Source organism: Erpetoichthys calabaricus, chromosome 12, assembly GCF_900747795.2.
Source record: "Erpetoichthys calabaricus chromosome 12, fErpCal1.3, whole genome shotgun sequence".
In the NCBI taxonomy this organism is placed as follows: Eukaryota; Metazoa; Chordata; class Cladistia; order Polypteriformes; family Polypteridae; genus Erpetoichthys; species Erpetoichthys calabaricus.
Genome location: NC_041405.2, coordinates 125,536,168 through 125,553,072, shown reverse-complemented (window position 1 = coordinate 125,553,072; position 16,905 = coordinate 125,536,168). Strand labels below are relative to the sequence as shown.

At 38.9% G+C, this 16,905-nt stretch overlaps 1 protein-coding gene across 1 annotated transcript in view; it reads right to left on the bottom strand.

The window, feature by feature from the left end:
• Positions 1-16,905, bottom strand: part of f8 (coagulation factor VIII, procoagulant component) — a 127,976-nt gene that overhangs the window by 72,973 nt on the left and 38,098 nt on the right. The window contains exons 5-8 of the mRNA XM_028816098.2: positions 13,816-13,971; positions 8,378-8,593; positions 3,148-3,397; positions 2,343-2,517 (exon numbers count right to left, since the gene is read on the bottom strand). Coding sequence (XP_028671931.2) covers positions 2,343-2,517; positions 3,148-3,397; positions 8,378-8,593; positions 13,816-13,971 — 797 coding nt within the window. The remainder of the gene's footprint in view (positions 1-2,342; positions 2,518-3,147; positions 3,398-8,377; positions 8,594-13,815; positions 13,972-16,905) is intronic.

The following is a 16,905-nucleotide window of genomic DNA, read 5'->3' as shown; positions in this document are numbered from 1 at the left end:
CTGGAACTTGAGAAGATCAGATGTTTCTATACACCTCAGAATTAAATATGCAACTGCTGTCAGCATTGACATCATCAATGAAGATAAGAGCGCTGCTGCCTTGCAGTTGGGAGACCTGGGAACCTGGGTTCGCTTCCCAGGTCCTCCCTGCGTGGAGTCTGCATGTTCTCCCCGTGTCTGCGTGGGTTTCCTCCGGGCGCTACGGTTTTCTCCCACAGTCCAAAGACATGCAGGTTAGGTGGATTGGCGATTCTAAATTGGCCCTAGTGTGTGCTTGGTGTGTTTGTGTGTGTTCTGCGGTGGGTTGGCACCCTGCCTGGGATTGGTTCCTGCCTTGTGCCCTGTGTTGGCTGGGATTGGTTCCAGCAGACCCCCGTGACCCTGTGTTCGGATTCAGCGGGTTGGAAAATGGATGGATGGATGAAGATAAGTGTGCCGTTTAAGCCATAACACCCCCATCACCATGTTCAACACAGAGGTGGTATACTTTGGATCTTGGGCAGATCCTTTCTGTCTCCACACTTTGCTCTTGTCGTCACTCTGATGCAGGCTCATCGTTATCTCATCTGTTCACAAGACCTTTTTCCAGAATTCTGTAGGCTCTTTTAAGTATCTGTTTGCAAACCTTAATCTGTCTATCCTGTTTTTGTGGCTAACTAGTGGTTTGCATCTTGCAGTGTAGCCTCTGTATTTTTGTTCATTAAGTCTTCTTGCTGATAGTCGTCTCTGATACATCCACATCTGCCTCCTGAAGTCTGTTTCTGATCTGTCGGACAGGCATTTGATGCTTTATCTTTCCCATAGTGAGAATTCTTCTGTCATTAGCAGCAGAGGTCTTCCTTGGCCTACCAGTCCCTTTGTGATTACTGAGCTCACCAGGGTGTTCTTTCCTCTTAATGATATTCCAGACCGTTGATTTAGGTCATCCTAAGGATTTACTGATGTCTCTAATGGTTTTATTCTTGTTTTTCAACTTCATAATGGCTTCTTATGGCTCTTGTCCTCTAGCATAGGTATCTTATGCCTGCACTAATGAAGTAATGGAACACAACTGAATAATCACAAAAGCCTGTGATGCCAGTTGTCCCAGACATTATTGTGCCCAGAAATGGGGAACCACGTAGGAAAAGTATTGACAGTTTTACATGGTGTGACTGAAATATATAAAAATACCCTTAAAATAAATTTTACATTACGCACTTTATTCACATCTGAATTGTTAAGTTTAAAGTGTGGATCAGAGTGGTAAATCATGGAAAAAAATCTGTCTTTGCCTCCAACATTATGGAATCAAGTCTCTTGCTTTAGATAGATATGTGATATTGCTTTCCAAATTCTGTAAAGTTTTATTTTCCCCCTATGAACAAATAAACTTTATCTATCTATCTATCTATCTATCTATCTATCTATCTATCTATCTATCTATCTATCTATCTATCTATCTATCTATCTATCTATCTATCTATCTATCTATCTATCTATCACTATTAAGTTCCCTTTTATTGGATATTGTTCTCTATCTGTTTTTCATATAGTGTACTTCCTATCAATCTCTCTACCAATAAACACAATGAAGACTGGCTTTTCATAATTTAAATTAGAAATAAATTATTAGTATGAAGAATCTATGTTCAGAAATGATCATTTTTGTAAAAATTCAAATCTGTACTTTTTATAAGTGGCAACAAATGTGTATATTTGGAAAAAATTGCTGTTACTGTACAACTTTACTTTTCAGGTAAAATGTCATAATCACAGGCTGATAATCTCAGTGATTTTCTGTCAGTACAATACAATACAAATTATATTGTTACAGAAAAAACACCACCACACACTACAGAATGTGACACTTAAACCATCCATCTATCTTCGGAACTCCTACTTTCCATTACTACAGTATACCACATTAGTGCATTTTGAGTTATTGCATATAATGCAGAATTACACAGTGAATTACCAGTTTTGACCTGCTTGGTTTAGCTGGAAACCAGAATAGTCAGAGATTGTATCAGTACTATCAACAATCATAGAGTGGAAAAAGGTGCGAGTGATAATCAACTGAATAAGACTAAACATAGCAAGTAATGACCTAAACAATTGAAAAAACACAAAATGAAATGAGACGGCATACTATTTCAAGATCAGGGAATTTTCATACTTTTTAAATTCCTGTAAAATCAACACTTACATCCAGTGAAGCTGCTTGTGGACCATATCTGTTACCTTACAGTAAGTGCAGAATAACAAAACATTTTCTTTGCTTGTTAATAAGTGTGTATTTTTATCAATTAATTAATTGTTAAGATTATTAATAACAATATATAAATAGAAAATATACCTACTCTTATTTCATCTCCAACTTCTCCACGCAATACCGGGCCCATGATCCCTTTATCCTTCTCTTGTTTCTGGATGCGAGTTGTGAATTTGCCATCTGTATATTCAAAATACACAGCTTTTTTGTACTGCTTTCCAATTCTTTTTGAATTTTTCTCTAAATAAAGAGATGCAAGTTTCCTAAAAAGTAAGGAAAGAAAGTGATCACAGAGACACAACTTAGTCTAAACTTTTTAATAACTGTGGTACTCTTTGCACATGCCGTCTTCCATCACAGTCACTTTGCCCTTTTGTCCTGGTAAAGTGAGGTGAGGGGCTTAGCTATCTTTCAAAATTTTCCAGGCCTTGTACTCTTAACTTTCAGCCAGGCTATTTATGGCTGCACAGAACCACAAGAACTTAATCGTAACTTTCAATGTTTTTGTGTTAAAATATTTTTCAACTTTTTCTGTCTTTTTAGCTTTGATAAAGAAGTGTTCCACTGGGCCATTCTGTGGTTATCCATGAAGACAACAATATAATCTTATGTTACAAATATTGTAAGTATTTATATTTTTTTCTCAAACCATGTATATATGAGATTATTATTATTTTAATAATAAAAAGCTAAAACAAGGCAAAAACCAATATACACTGAACCAGGATTCCCATAATACTGTTTGAAAGACCAGCAGTCCTTCTTGACTTACATTGTTATTTGCTTGATGTTTTAGAAATGGTGTAGTTTAACAATTTGTGAGAGGGCACTGAATCATTATGCAGCTTAAATTAATTGCAGTTTTGAATAGTAACAATGGCCACTTAGCTAACCTGTCTTTTAAGTTGTAAAGGTCAGGAGCATAGTCCCAGGTGATCTCCTCCACAGCAATGAAGTGCACCCATATTTTTGACTGAAGTTTTACAGATGAACGGACTTGCAGTGGGCTCTGAATTTCCTGCAGGCCTTCCAAAATATCCTCATAATTATAGTAATATTCTTCATCTTCGTGATCTTGGTTGACTTTTCTGTTTGACATTTCCACAGCGCATGCTTCAACAGTAAAATATGCAACCATGCCGGCTGAAAGAAAAAAGAATGCTTAGCAAGAATGAGGATGAATTCTGGGAACAATTATAAGTATTTGTGATAACCCAAGTATTGATTTCATGTATTAGCTTTTTTAATTAGCTGAGCTCTAAAAAAGATGATTAAAGTATTATGCTAGACAGATGAAGTAAAACTTGAATATAGTAATATTCATGATATGCAAATGTATGCCATTTACAGCTGCAAAGTGGACAGAAAGATCTACCGGCAAACAGAAATCAAAAGCCGTTATCAAAAGTGCAGTGTGTGTCCAAGGTAAGGCTTAATCAAAGGAAATATGATCTTTTATGTGTTTTCACAATGTGATGCTTATGTATAGGGTAGGGTCTGAATTCAGTTTGAATATATTAAAGCTTTCTCCAGTACTAAAAAGATCCTAAACTACATCTAGTTTAAGAAATGAAAATTACAATTGGCTGTAAATGTTGTTACTACAGGCAGGCAGTGATGAGTGCAGTCACCAGTTCTGTGTAAGGTGGCCAGGTTTATGCACATACGTAGGATAAAAAGAGCTGCTCACCATTAGTCCAGTGTGCTTTAGCAAAAAGAGGAGAAAAAGCAATGGTGAGAAGTTAACTAGAATGAAACTGGAATGTTTATATTCAATACCAATTCCAGTGAAATTTTACAATACTCACACCTATTCGATACCACAACAAAAAACAAAGTTCCTTTCACCTGTTTTTTAATTAAAAGTACTTCCTTTATTTAAATTGAAAATATTGTGTTTTTTTCTGTAACTAGGGGGCTCGTCCCCTGCTCGCTTCACTCGCCAACCCCAAACCCCTCCTGTCCTGCGCTATGCACCAGCATTTCTGTCGCTCACGTTGTGAAGAAGCAGGCTGAACGCACCCCAAGGAGACGCGGTCGCTCCTCCGCAACCTGTGATACAATGGGAAACAAATCCAGTGTTTTTTTTTACCTCCTCTTTGCTAGATCAGCTGCTGGGTTGCTGCTGCTGCCGTGCCATGTAATCTGAATCTCATGCAGCGCACTTCTGTAATATCACCTATGTCCATATTTTTGATCTTTTTTCGCTTTTGCCTTTTCATCTATATTGCATTGAATTTTGATTCCGGGTTTGGAATTACAACGTGACAACGCAATGTATGACTGCCCATGAGTGAATATTATTTCTTTCTCTTTACAAGAAATGTGCCTGACAATATCTCGCGGGACATGAAAGTGTCTCTCTGAGAAAATCACGTCTCGTCTCCTTCAAAGAATTTTTTTTATAATAGAGAGATAGAATATAAAATATTTAAGCACTAACAGTAACAACAGCTTTAGAATAGTGATAGATCCATCAAGTAGTTACCCAATTATCATTTAAGCAATCTAATATTGGCATTCACAAATATCAAATTACAATCAAGACTGGAATTTAATTTCCAATAGATATGGGGATTCCTCCAGTGTAATGGCAAATTGCGGGGATTTCAGGATTTATCTTACAAAGATTATATATTCCATGCCATTTGACCTCCTTTAACTGAAAAATGCTGCAACATTTCCTAGTACAAAAAAGACTTGCTAAAGAGTACATTTAATTGATGACTGAGTCAAATTGATTCACATTTCAAAAGTCACAAACTCTTGGGGATTTAACTGTCCAAATCTGTCCCTCCTTTTTTTTACATTTGTCCTGTGTGAAACCAGACCTGTCAAATTTACTTTAATACAATTGTCTGGAATTCTTGTAAAAACAACCTTTGTTGCGTTATGCATATGCATGATTAGACTTTGTTATTGCCTGGCCCGTGTATAAATCCAGAATTAGAAAATTAGCTGGACTTGCGTTACTTGCAGTCAATTAATTGTAACTGAGAGATGGCATTACATGCGCCAATGTTCCATTTAAATATATGATATAATGTATGTGCTTTCACTATATTTCTCACATGAACATTAGTCTGCCTGCAAAAACCAAATGACTGACACAACTTTAGCGTTTGTAGGTTTGCTTTCAGTGTGCTGTTTTGTCTGTATTGCCATAATTGTGTGTCTCTGGGATGCCTTTTTGTTAGCACAGTACATGTCATATTGTGAAAGAGACATGCTTTGTGCTTCAAGGCATTGAAAGACTCTAAATGAATGTTATTTTGGTATTAACAAATGGCACAGCTTATTTCATTGTCGGTGTACACAAGTGAAACAGCCACTTTGTTTGACACTTGTCTCGATTTTTACTTGCTACATCTGGCAGTGCTGGTCTTCAGTTTCCTTCCACATTCCACATAGAAAACAAATGAATACTTGGACATGGTATTAAAAAGCGCCATCTACAAAATAAACAATTACAACTCACATCCGGGCGGCACGGTGGCGCAGTGGTGCTGCCTCACAGTATGGAGACCTGGGTTCACTTCCCGGGTCCTCCCTGTGCGGAGTTTGCATGTTCTCCCCGTGTCTGCGTGGGTTTCCTCCGGGTACTCCGGTTTCCTCCCACTGTCCAAAGACATGCAGGTTAGGTGCATTGGTGATTCTAAATTGGCCCTAGTGTGTGCTTGGTGTGTGTGTGTGTGCGTGTGCGTGTGCGTGTGCGTGTGCGTGTGCGTGTGCGTGTGTGTGTGTGTGTGTGTGTGTGTGTGTGTGTGTGTGTGTGTGTGTGTGTGTGCGCGCCCTGTGCTGGGCTGGTGCCCTGTGCTGGGCTGGCGCCCTGCCCGGGGTTTGTTTCCTGCCTTGTGCCCTGTGTTGGCTGGGATTGGCTCCAGCAGACCCCCGTGACCCTGTAGTTAGGATATAGCGGGTTGGATGATGGATGGATGGACAACTCACATTCAATCGGTTGCATCAAAACACACACTGATGTATTTCTGACCTAGCTACATAATGGGACAAAAGTGCCAATAACAAAAGCCTATGTGTATGTATTCTGCCTGATTTATTTATTTTTTTAAGTAATAACCATTATTCCAGCAATCACACCCTGAAATTCTCCTGCTTCCATCACACAGCATTTGCAGACATGACTTCCTCTGTTTTTCTTTTCGAGATGTGTAGAATGTGGTGCTGTAGCACTGTGAGACATTTTTATGTTTAGCTTTTACTAACACTTTAATTACATATTATTGCTAAAAGCACTATATAAATGTAATGAATTATTATTATTATATTGCGTCTTCCAAAGTAATACGACTACTTGCAGTCACACATCAGTATGGTATCTACTTTCACTCTGTCCAGATCCAGTACTGTACCGTTACATTTTCAGCATTTCGGTATCATCTTGGTATCAAAGTTTTGGTTCTTGTGACATCCTTAACCAGAATATTGAAAGACAAAATACGTCAATGTTTTTCAGATTGGTTTTATGAGCATATACTAGATGAAAAAGAAACACATTTATAAGCAAAAGAAACTAATATGCTCCTGAAATAAGGCAGAGTGGGTCTCAGTGGTACATTGATCTCAGGGTCCAACAGAAGGCACTCGTGCTCAGTGGTCCAAAACTGCATATGCCTTAATTGAGGCAACTTGCAATAACTAAATCTAAATGTAATACATTTTGTTTAACAGGAAAAGAAAGGTAACAAATAACAGAAACATTTTAAAATACAAATGTCCTAATACTAAGGATAAGTAAAAGCAGTATTATGACAGAAAGATATTGCGAGGCACTTTTGCGTTTTCATGGTAATTTCATTCTACAGCTTGGGAGCAAAAATTAAAATACAATGTCTGTTTTTAGCTCATCTGTGTTTTGAATATATTGATGGAAAATATGTACAGCAAATGAAAACAATAATTAATTGATAAAAACAATATTGAGGTCAAAGGCAGGTGAAGTCAAAATACAGGGATACACAGATTAGAAAAGGTCGTCAAAACTTAAAATACTAAGCTGTAGTGAAAGTCAAAATAAACAAAGCAAGAAGTCTAGTGGCCTTTCCCAAACTAATCTTTGAGGAATTTTTTATATATGTAATGTTTTAATCCGAAGCTTGGATGTCTGTGATGCTCTGCCAACTAAAAATATCAATGTGATGGCATCACACGTAATGACGTCAGTCCTCCACGTAAGGTCTAATGATACCCCTGCTGCAAATAATATCAAGTTTCAAAAGGGTGACAGTATCCAAATAAAATTATAACAAAGTGTTTCTGCAATTATGTCACAAATATAGCAATAACATTTTACAACAAGATTAATATTGAGAAAAGGTGTCCATACCCACAAGTATATGTTTCAAAAGTAAGATTCATGACAATCTGACAAGAAGAGATATGGTTAATGGGCGGGCTGAACTAGAATGGAGATGCTTGTTGGATGATACATGGAAATATCAGAAACCAGCAGTAGTGAGAAGAAGAAAAACAATGACAGATTGGAAATCAAAAGCTAAACTTTACATGGGAGTCCATAAGTTAGTAGTTAGGAGGTTAGTTAAGAAGAAGCTTCACTGGTTGGGAAGAGAAGAGGCCAATATATGAAAGTAGATGAGAGTGAGTTGTTTGTTATGGTATCAAAAAGTAAGAAGGTGGGCGAGCTAGTAGACAAATGGGGGAGCACCCTTTGAATGTAGGCCCAGAAGGCCAGCAGGGTTGTATTTCTGTCCTATTTTATTTGATGCTTTATCTTCTCTTTTAGCTCATCTTTCTCTCTAGCTTGTGTATCTAGATTTTAGTGGTACAATTGCAGATGTCTAGAAATGTGCAGAGGCCCACTCCTTATTACTATACAGTGCATGCTGGAGGTTGTCCTGACAGAGGATGCCTGCCAAGATGGAAGGCTAATGCATTGCAAGGTACACACAAACACAGGAGTACACAAAGACATAGTCTTGAGAAATTGTTCAGTTTACCTGGTATCTTTGACTTTGTAAAAAACAAACAGAGAAGACTTGTGCAAATTGAGGTTGAGCATGCAACTGGTAACTAAATCTCATACCCATGTGCCATTATGCACCAACACGTTCCCACATTTTGTAAATATTTCAACTAACACCTTACCATTCTGATGTAACTGGCATGATACTAGGAACTTTCCTGGTTTAAGAGCATTGAGCTGCACAGTAGCAAATGTCATTGGTGTCATGTCAAAGGAAATCCTCCTGTGATTCTGCACAAGCAGTGTGTGGTCTTGAAAATGAACAGAGTGAATCTCCGGGCTGGTTCCCATTCCAATGAGATGCCATTGAGCTTTTGACTTAAGGCACACTTTCAGGTCTATGGAAGAAGACAAAACATTCTGTATTTTATTGATATTGTCAAATTGGATTTTATCGTGCACTTCTACTGAATGCATTTTGTTACTGGAAGATTCTTATAGAAAACAGTACTAATATAATATAAATGCTAATAAAGTAAAGTGAAACCAAACCAAACAATTAATTTTTAATTTTAAAAACTACCTCACAATGGGAAAGTGTTTGAAAAAAGACAAAAATTGAATCCATATGAGCTCTTGTTAAACTACACTGAAAAAAACAATTCTGTCATCTTACTAGTCAAACGTCAAGGAAATGTTTTTAATACGAGGCAACCTGTTCATGATCTGACCTTTCATGCTCTGTTACATAATCCTAATGGCATCACAGTAACACAGGCTTGGCCTGATTGCTCATGTAATTTATTTTTTTGTTAACTTGCTACAAGACTCGCTAAACTAAGAGGAGATCTGCTGTCAATAAATATTGGAACTAAAACTGAAATTGCCCTAAGTGGGGGCCTCATTCAGGAATTATGCTTGACTTCATCCCAACCTTGGATCAGACCTGGTCCTTAGGCTCTCAGCCCTAACAAAATTCAATATTAGTGAAATGCAACTTGAGCAAGTACGCACTACAGTTTTAAATCATTGCTTCCTTTATTTCTTCAATTTGATAGCAGTCTGTCACCTCATAGTAGAGAAATTTAAGCCCAGTCTTCATTGCAGAACTGCTTTAATTCAGGCACATTGGCAGGTTTGCATACCAGAACTTCTCATTTCAGGTTCTGCCAGAACATCTGTACTAGCTATTGAGTTATTGATTCGCTTTTGTGTTTTGAGTCATCGTCCTGCTGCATGATACACTTACAGTTCAGCTTCAGGTCACAGACAGATGGCCAGACATCCATCCATTTTCCAACCCGCTGAATCCGAACACAGGGTCACGGGGGTCTGCTGGAGCCAATCCCAGCCAACACAGGGCACAAGGCAGGAACCAATCCCGGGCAGGGTGCCAGCCCACCGCAGGACACACACAAACACACCCACACACCAAACACACACTAGGGCCAATTTAGAATCGCCAATCCACCTAACCAGCATGTCTTTGGATTGTGGGAGGAAACCGGAGCGCCCGGAGGAAACCCACGCAGACACGGGGAGAACATGCAAACTCCACGCAGGGAGGACCCGGGAAGTGAACCCAGGTCCCCAGGTCTCCCAACTGCGAGGCAGCAGCGCTACCCACTGCGCCACCATGCCGCCCTGGCCAGACATTCTTCTTAATAATATTCTGTTAAAGTGCAAAATTCACAGTCCCTTCAATAGGTGAATAGGATGGGCAAGCCTTTTGGGTGGAGTGGCCCGTTCTTATCACAATTGTTATAATGTTCTAATAGGAAGTATTCCAGATCCTGCAACAGTAAAACATCCCCCACAACATCACACTGCCACCCCCATGCTTAGTGGTAACCATGATGTTCTTAATTTTGAGCACTTTATTAGGTTCATGCTAGACATAGTGGGATCTGTGTCATTCAAAGACTTCTACGTTTGATGTGTCAATATTTAGAACATTATTCTCAAAGGCTTCAGGATTGTCCAGGTATTTCTTTCCAAAGGTGATGTTACTCATAAATAGAAGACATTTCTGTCCTGCTACTCTTCAATGAAGCCCAATTTTATTCAGTCTCTTTCTTGCCATGGAGTTATGTACGGTACACTGATATTAGCTGAGGCAAGAGAGGCCTGCAGTCCTTTGGATGTTCTTCTGTGATTCCTCTGTGACTTCTTGAAGGAGTTGTCACTTTGCCCTTGGGGTACATGTGGCAGTCCAGCTTTTTTTGGGAAGACTTACTGCAGTGAAAGTCATTATCTCTGAATCCCAGAGTTTCAAAAATGCCTTGTAATGTTTTTTTTTCCTAAAATGACCAGTATACACAAAGATGCTGGAAACAAGTTCAATACCAATACTTCAAGAACAACACCAAGAAGAAATTTTGAACCAGGAAACATTGTTCTGATTGTAGGTAAAGCAGCACCTCGTAGCTCTTGAGTAACAGGTCAAGTCATGAAGACAATGCCATATGCGAAAGGTGCAGTGAGAAGAGTTTGTGTGCAGAGTAAGATCTGCTTACTGGACAGACCTATAAACAAGCTTTGTCTGATTGGTAGGTTTCAACAATTTTTTTCCTCATCTCTTCTGGAATTTTCTTTGACCAAGGCATAGTGGTCTTCTTGAAACTGTCATGGTAAGGGTCTTTTTGCAGTGGTCAGTCAGTTGATTCAGATTATCAATGAGCTTTGGATAGCTGCTTAATTGAGTAACCAAGGGAGCAAATACCTTTTAACATGAGCAATACAGATGTTGTATAACTTAATTACTTAAATATGTTAAGAAGCAATTTATTAGTGGTGTGATATGTTTACTCAGGCTGCTTTTATCTAATAGCACATTTTGCTAACGATCTGGAGCCCTCCATTGTGACAAGTATACAATGTCACACACGTGAGCATGGGAGGCAGCTAAACGGACCAATAGAAGGTAATTCCACGCCAGGCCAGGGGGTGGCTGGGAGCGCTAAATCTTTCTCTGCTATCCCTGTAGGCCAAACATGGGAAACTCTGCCTGAATTCCAACCCCGAAGATGCCACTTCCAGTTCCGGGTCTGAATAAGTAACTTCCGGTCCCGGCTTCATTGACGTCACTTCCAGTTCCGGTCTCATTAACATCACTTCTGCCAACCAGCCATAAAAACCAGATCACATCTTGCTTTTACTCAGTTCTGTTCTGGACTCAACTCTGTACACATCTGTACTTAATCTTGTACTTATACAGGTGGCTGCCCCAAACCTTTTTTCGTGTGTCAAGGCTATTCATTTCACAACAGCAATAGAGGATATCAGGATGGGGCATTTACTTTTTCACAGAACATTGCTGTATTTTAAAACTATGGTAGGTGCATTTGCCATTAATGAATTCATTTTTAAAATTTTAATACATTTATTTATTATTTCCCATTAACCAGGTTCAAAAACTATGTATGTGGCTGAAATCCATTGAAGTTTATTTAAATGGTTTCACAGAAATAGTACATAAATGTGGTTTTAAAAGATGCCTAGAGGATGTTTAAGATAAGAATTTATATTTACCACGTAATGTTTCTTTAAATTATATGTTGCATGATTAAAGACGGAATTTCTAGTTGAATTAAATATTAATGTTATTCAGGAGAAAACTGTGATTTGTACTTTTTTAAAGTGTGCATTACACATTAAAGGAACTTTGTTTGTTAGGCAGATCTGCAATGGGGAGAAAGCAGCGCTGAAAATACAGCTTTTAATTTCACACATTTGAAAGATTTGGGCTTTGAATCATAAGCACAATCTCTATTTAAACACACAAGGGAGATTAACATCAGGATGTCAAGGATGAAATGGCGGATGATAAAATATATATGGGTAGGTTTTCCCTTCTTCACCAGGAAGGTAGATGTGTCTTTGAAAAATGTAATACATCTTACAAAAACTAAAACTCCAATTACAGAAGCCTTAGAAATGGATATTCAATTAATAAGGAAATAAGTACAAGTTAACATGGTTATTATCAAGGCTTTAAGTTTAGTTGAAGCTGAAATGTATGACCATGTGCACTTACCTTGTATTCTGTATGTTGAGCCAAAGGGGGGCGGGGCCACCTGATGCTGTAGCCCCTAACAGTACTTAAGAAGAAACAGCCTTTAAAATGGCAGCTTTGACATTGCAGTGATCTCCTGTCTTATTGTTCTCCGATTTGTATTTGTATTTCCCAGGTTATTGACATCTAAATTTTGGTTTAGGGTACTGTTTTTGGTTTCTAGGTTAGGAATCATTCTTTAAAGGCAAACCTTTTCCTTTCCTTTTTTGTTTTCATCCAGCTTTGTTCTCCTTTGTGTTGTTTATGTATTTATTAATTGATCCTTTTAAATAAATCTTTATAAATGATTTTTGTTTTGTTTTCGTGGGTCAGCAGTTTGATGGTATTCCTCTCCCCTTTTGTAGACATTTTAATTTTAAAGCCTTTGCACCACTATTTAGCCTGTACAGAGACTAAGCCTACATCTGGGACTAGACTGCTTAGGAGTGGTGAGGCCTGCTCATTTGGTTCAAGCCTGCATGGGAGTGTAGGTCTTGCTTTCATTATTAGAGGGATCAACATTTTGAATAGACAGGATTATAACAAAATCTAGTGGATACAGTGAACTACAAAAATATACCTTTTAGTTTAAAATTTTAAAAAAAAAGTGAAATTACTAATATTATATTGAAAAGGGATTGAAAATGTACAGGATATTTATAGATAATTAGAGACAAAATTAGACAAACCAAATGATGGTACGGATTTTAATGAATGAATACATTTTAGGAGGCCCAGGCCCCTCACGGACCCCGTTATTATCAGAGGTGACTGTGTGCAGAGGGTACAGACCTATAAATACCTGGGAGTGCAGCTGGATGATAAACTGGACTGAACTACCAATACTGATGCTCTGTGCAAGAGAGGACAGAGCCGACTATACTTCCTTAGAAGGCTGGCGTCTTTCAACATCTGCAATAAGATGCTGCAGATGTTCTATCAGACGGTTGTGGTGAGCGCCCTCTTCTACGTGGTGGTATGCATGGGAGGCAGCATAAAGAAGAAGGACGCCTCATGCCTGGACAAACTGGTGAGGAAGGCAGGCTCTATTGTAGCCACAGAGCTGGACAGTTTGACATCTGTGGCGGAGCGACGGACGCTGAGCAGGCTCCTGTCAAGCATGGAGAATCCACTGTATCCACTGAACAGTATCATCTCCAGACAGAGGAGCAGCTTCAGCGACAGACTGCTGTCACTGTCCTGCTCCACTGACAGACTGAGGAGATCATTCCTCCCCCACACTATGAAACTCTTCAATTCCACCGGGGGTGGGTGGGGGGGGCCTAAACAGTAACATTATACAATGTTATTGACTGTTATACCTGCCTCACACTCTCTACCTTGCACTTTTTAACTTGCACTGTGTTTTTATCACTCTTTAATTAATATTGGTTTTATCAGTATGCTGCTGCTGGAGTATGTGAATTTCCCCTTGGGGATTAATAAAGTATCTATCTATCTATCTATCTATCTATCTATCTATCTATCTATCTATCTATCTATCTATCTATCTATCTATCTATCTATCTAAATCCTGTCAGAGCTTACAGAAACATATTTACATACCTGGTAATGTTGAATTGACATATCCATTGATGCAATGGAGTTGCTTTTTATGTGTCGGCTGGTCTGAATTGGCATACCATGTCTGAGATTCATCAAATACTGAGAAGAGCAGAACAAAATCCTGTGCAGGTTGAATTCCATCCGATTTTAGGGTCCCTGTTTGAAAATACAGCTTTTAGCAAAAGTATTCATTTTCTAAATCTGGTTAAATCAGATTTAAGCATCCAGAGTCTATCCCAGCAGCACTGACTGCAAGGCAAGACAAAATCTTGGCCACTGTGCCAGTTTATGGCAGGGCAAATTCACCCACTCAGGGTTAGCATTGAAAAGTAATCTCCTGCAGCAATGCCACCACTATGCCACTCTATCTCACCTTTTTTCTTTGTTTTAGTAAATATGATCCTGGAGTGACATTACAATGAATATAACTTAAATTACAGTGTGTGTTTTCTACAGTAATTAGGATTAAGTATGGTTATTTAATAATAATAATAATTATTAGGGCTGGCAGACCATTTTTTTATTCATTTACCTATTCAAACTCTTTTATCGATTTGCCTTTTCCTTTACTGTATTGTAAACAGATGGAACATATCCTAGCATCACTATTTGCAAGCCAGGTAACCATCCCTGGACAGTAGGCTGGTCCATTAGAGGGACTGAGAAAATATTCAGAGTCCTTCACTTTCTGCACACTTTATTATGTTGTAGATTTAATTTTTAATTGAAAAAATTGCCATTTTTGCCCATCAATATATACTCAATAACCCATAATGACAAGGTGAAAACATGTTTTCACAAAAGTCCACAAATGCATTAAAAATCTGAAATCTTTAATTTATGTAAGTATTCAGACCCCTAATTCAGTACTTTGTAGAAGCCCAGCTTTATGTCTTCTTGGGTAACTCTCTATAACCTCTCTCTGGGAGGCGTTTGTAAACTGCCATTTTCTGGTCATTCCACTGAAGTTCTATGGGGACAAGTCTGGGATTTGGCCAGGTCATTTTCAGACAGTTAGAGACTAGTCCCTAAGCTGCTTCAGCCTTGTCTTGGTTGTATGCTTCAAGTCATTGTCCTACTGAAAAGTAAACCCTCACCTCGTCTGAGGTCACGTGCACTGTGGAGCAGGTTTTTCTCAAGGATACCTTTGTATTTGACTGTATTCATCATTCAATTCTGACCTCTGTCTCCCTCTCCCGGCCACTGAGAAGCATGCCATAGCTTGATGGTGCTAAACTGTAGAGATAGTAGTGATGGGCAGTGCCTGTTCTTCAACAGACATAGTGTTTGGAGATCTGCCCAAAGACTTCAATATTTGTCACATCAGACCACAGAATATATTTCCTCATGCTCTCAGAATCCTGTAATAGCCATTAGGCAAATTGCAAGTGGGATAGCAATTTAGTGCTGTTCAGATGGTCATCCTTCTGGCAAGTTCTCCTGTCTCAGCAGTGGACTTCTGAAGCTTTGTTAAAGTGACAATTGAATACTTGGCCACCTATCTGACCAAGTCTCTTCTTGCAGAGTTACTCAGTTTGGCCTGATGGTCAACTCTAGGAAGAGTCCAAGTGGTCCCATACTTTTTTCATTCACAATTAGTGAAGCCCCTGTGCTCCTGGAAACATTATGCCTTATCACTATTTAATCGTGGTGATCTACAGAGAGTTCCTTGGATTTCTTGACTTGTTTTTGTCCTGACATGCACTGTGAATTGTGGGATCTTATATGCACAAGGGTGTGTCTTTCTAAATGATGTCAAATCAATTCCATTTGCTACAGGAGGACTCCAATCAAGTTCTAGATGCATCTCAAGAAGAATTAAATCAAACAGGATTCATCTGAGTGCAATTTGTAGTGCAAAGGGTCTGAATACTTATGAGGGGTGATCCAAAAATAACGAGAATTATAAAAAAACCAATGTCTTATTTCTCAGAACATATCCAAAATTTAATCACCATCACAGTACTCTCCCTGAGATGCAATACACTTGTCCCACTGCTTTTTCCATTGTTCAAAGCTGTTCTGAAACTCTTGCAAAGTGATAGTCTTCAGTGTCTCCGTCGTTTGCTTCCTGACATCCTCCACATCCTGAAAACTCTTTCCTTTAAGGTCTTCATTCTTGGAAATAAGAAAAAAATCATAGGGTACACGGTCCGGGGAGTAGGGGGAGTGGGAAACCGCTGTCATCCCATTTCTCATGAGAAACTTCTGCACACTCAATGCTGTGTGGATGGGAGTGTTGTTGTGATGCAGAAGCCGCTCACCTGATTGCCACAAATCGGGTCGTTTTCTCTGCACAGCATCACGCAGTCGCTTGAGCACTTTAAGGACGCTGCTTGACGAAATGATGCAGAGGGCAGTCTAGTATACGAACCTAGCGGTAAACGTCGGAACTAACGCTCCTCCAGGCCCTAGATAAAAACATTCTCGTTATTTTTGGGGGTCCCCTCGTATATATGTGAGAGATTTCAGTTCTGGATCTTTTATAAATTTGCAAACTTTTCAGAAAAAATGTTGTTTCTTTGTCATTATGGGTTACTCAGTGTAGACTAAGGGGCAAAATGGCGAATGGAAAGTGAATACTTTCTGAATCCACTGTGCATACCAACAGACACTAATTAATTCCAAGAAAATGTAGATCTGATATTTAATATAACAAGCACTTCTTGAGTGGAAGCTGACATACCAGGAAGGGAAGTGGGGGAGGTGCAAATGACAGTGACCAGGCTGGGGATTAGCGTCAGACCTCTCAAGCTGGCACTTGTGTCCCAAGTGACTAACAAATCACAAAGGTACAATTGTTCCTCATGTTTTTAGTAATGGACATGGACATCTTCAATGACTAAACAGACCTTTAGCCAGCAGTTCACACACATTATGCTTAGAAAAGGATAGACTAGTTTTCAATATGAACTTGGGGCCTCTTGCAGCCTAACCCAAAATTATACTATCACTTAAATAATCCTTTTCTACTTGTTTTTGATTTAAAGCCCACTCACATGGTCATGTGTTTCTTTGATGTAAATCTGATATGCAGCTTGATGCATCTTGTCTTGTTTGCACTACAAATTGCTTTATAATGGGACTCAG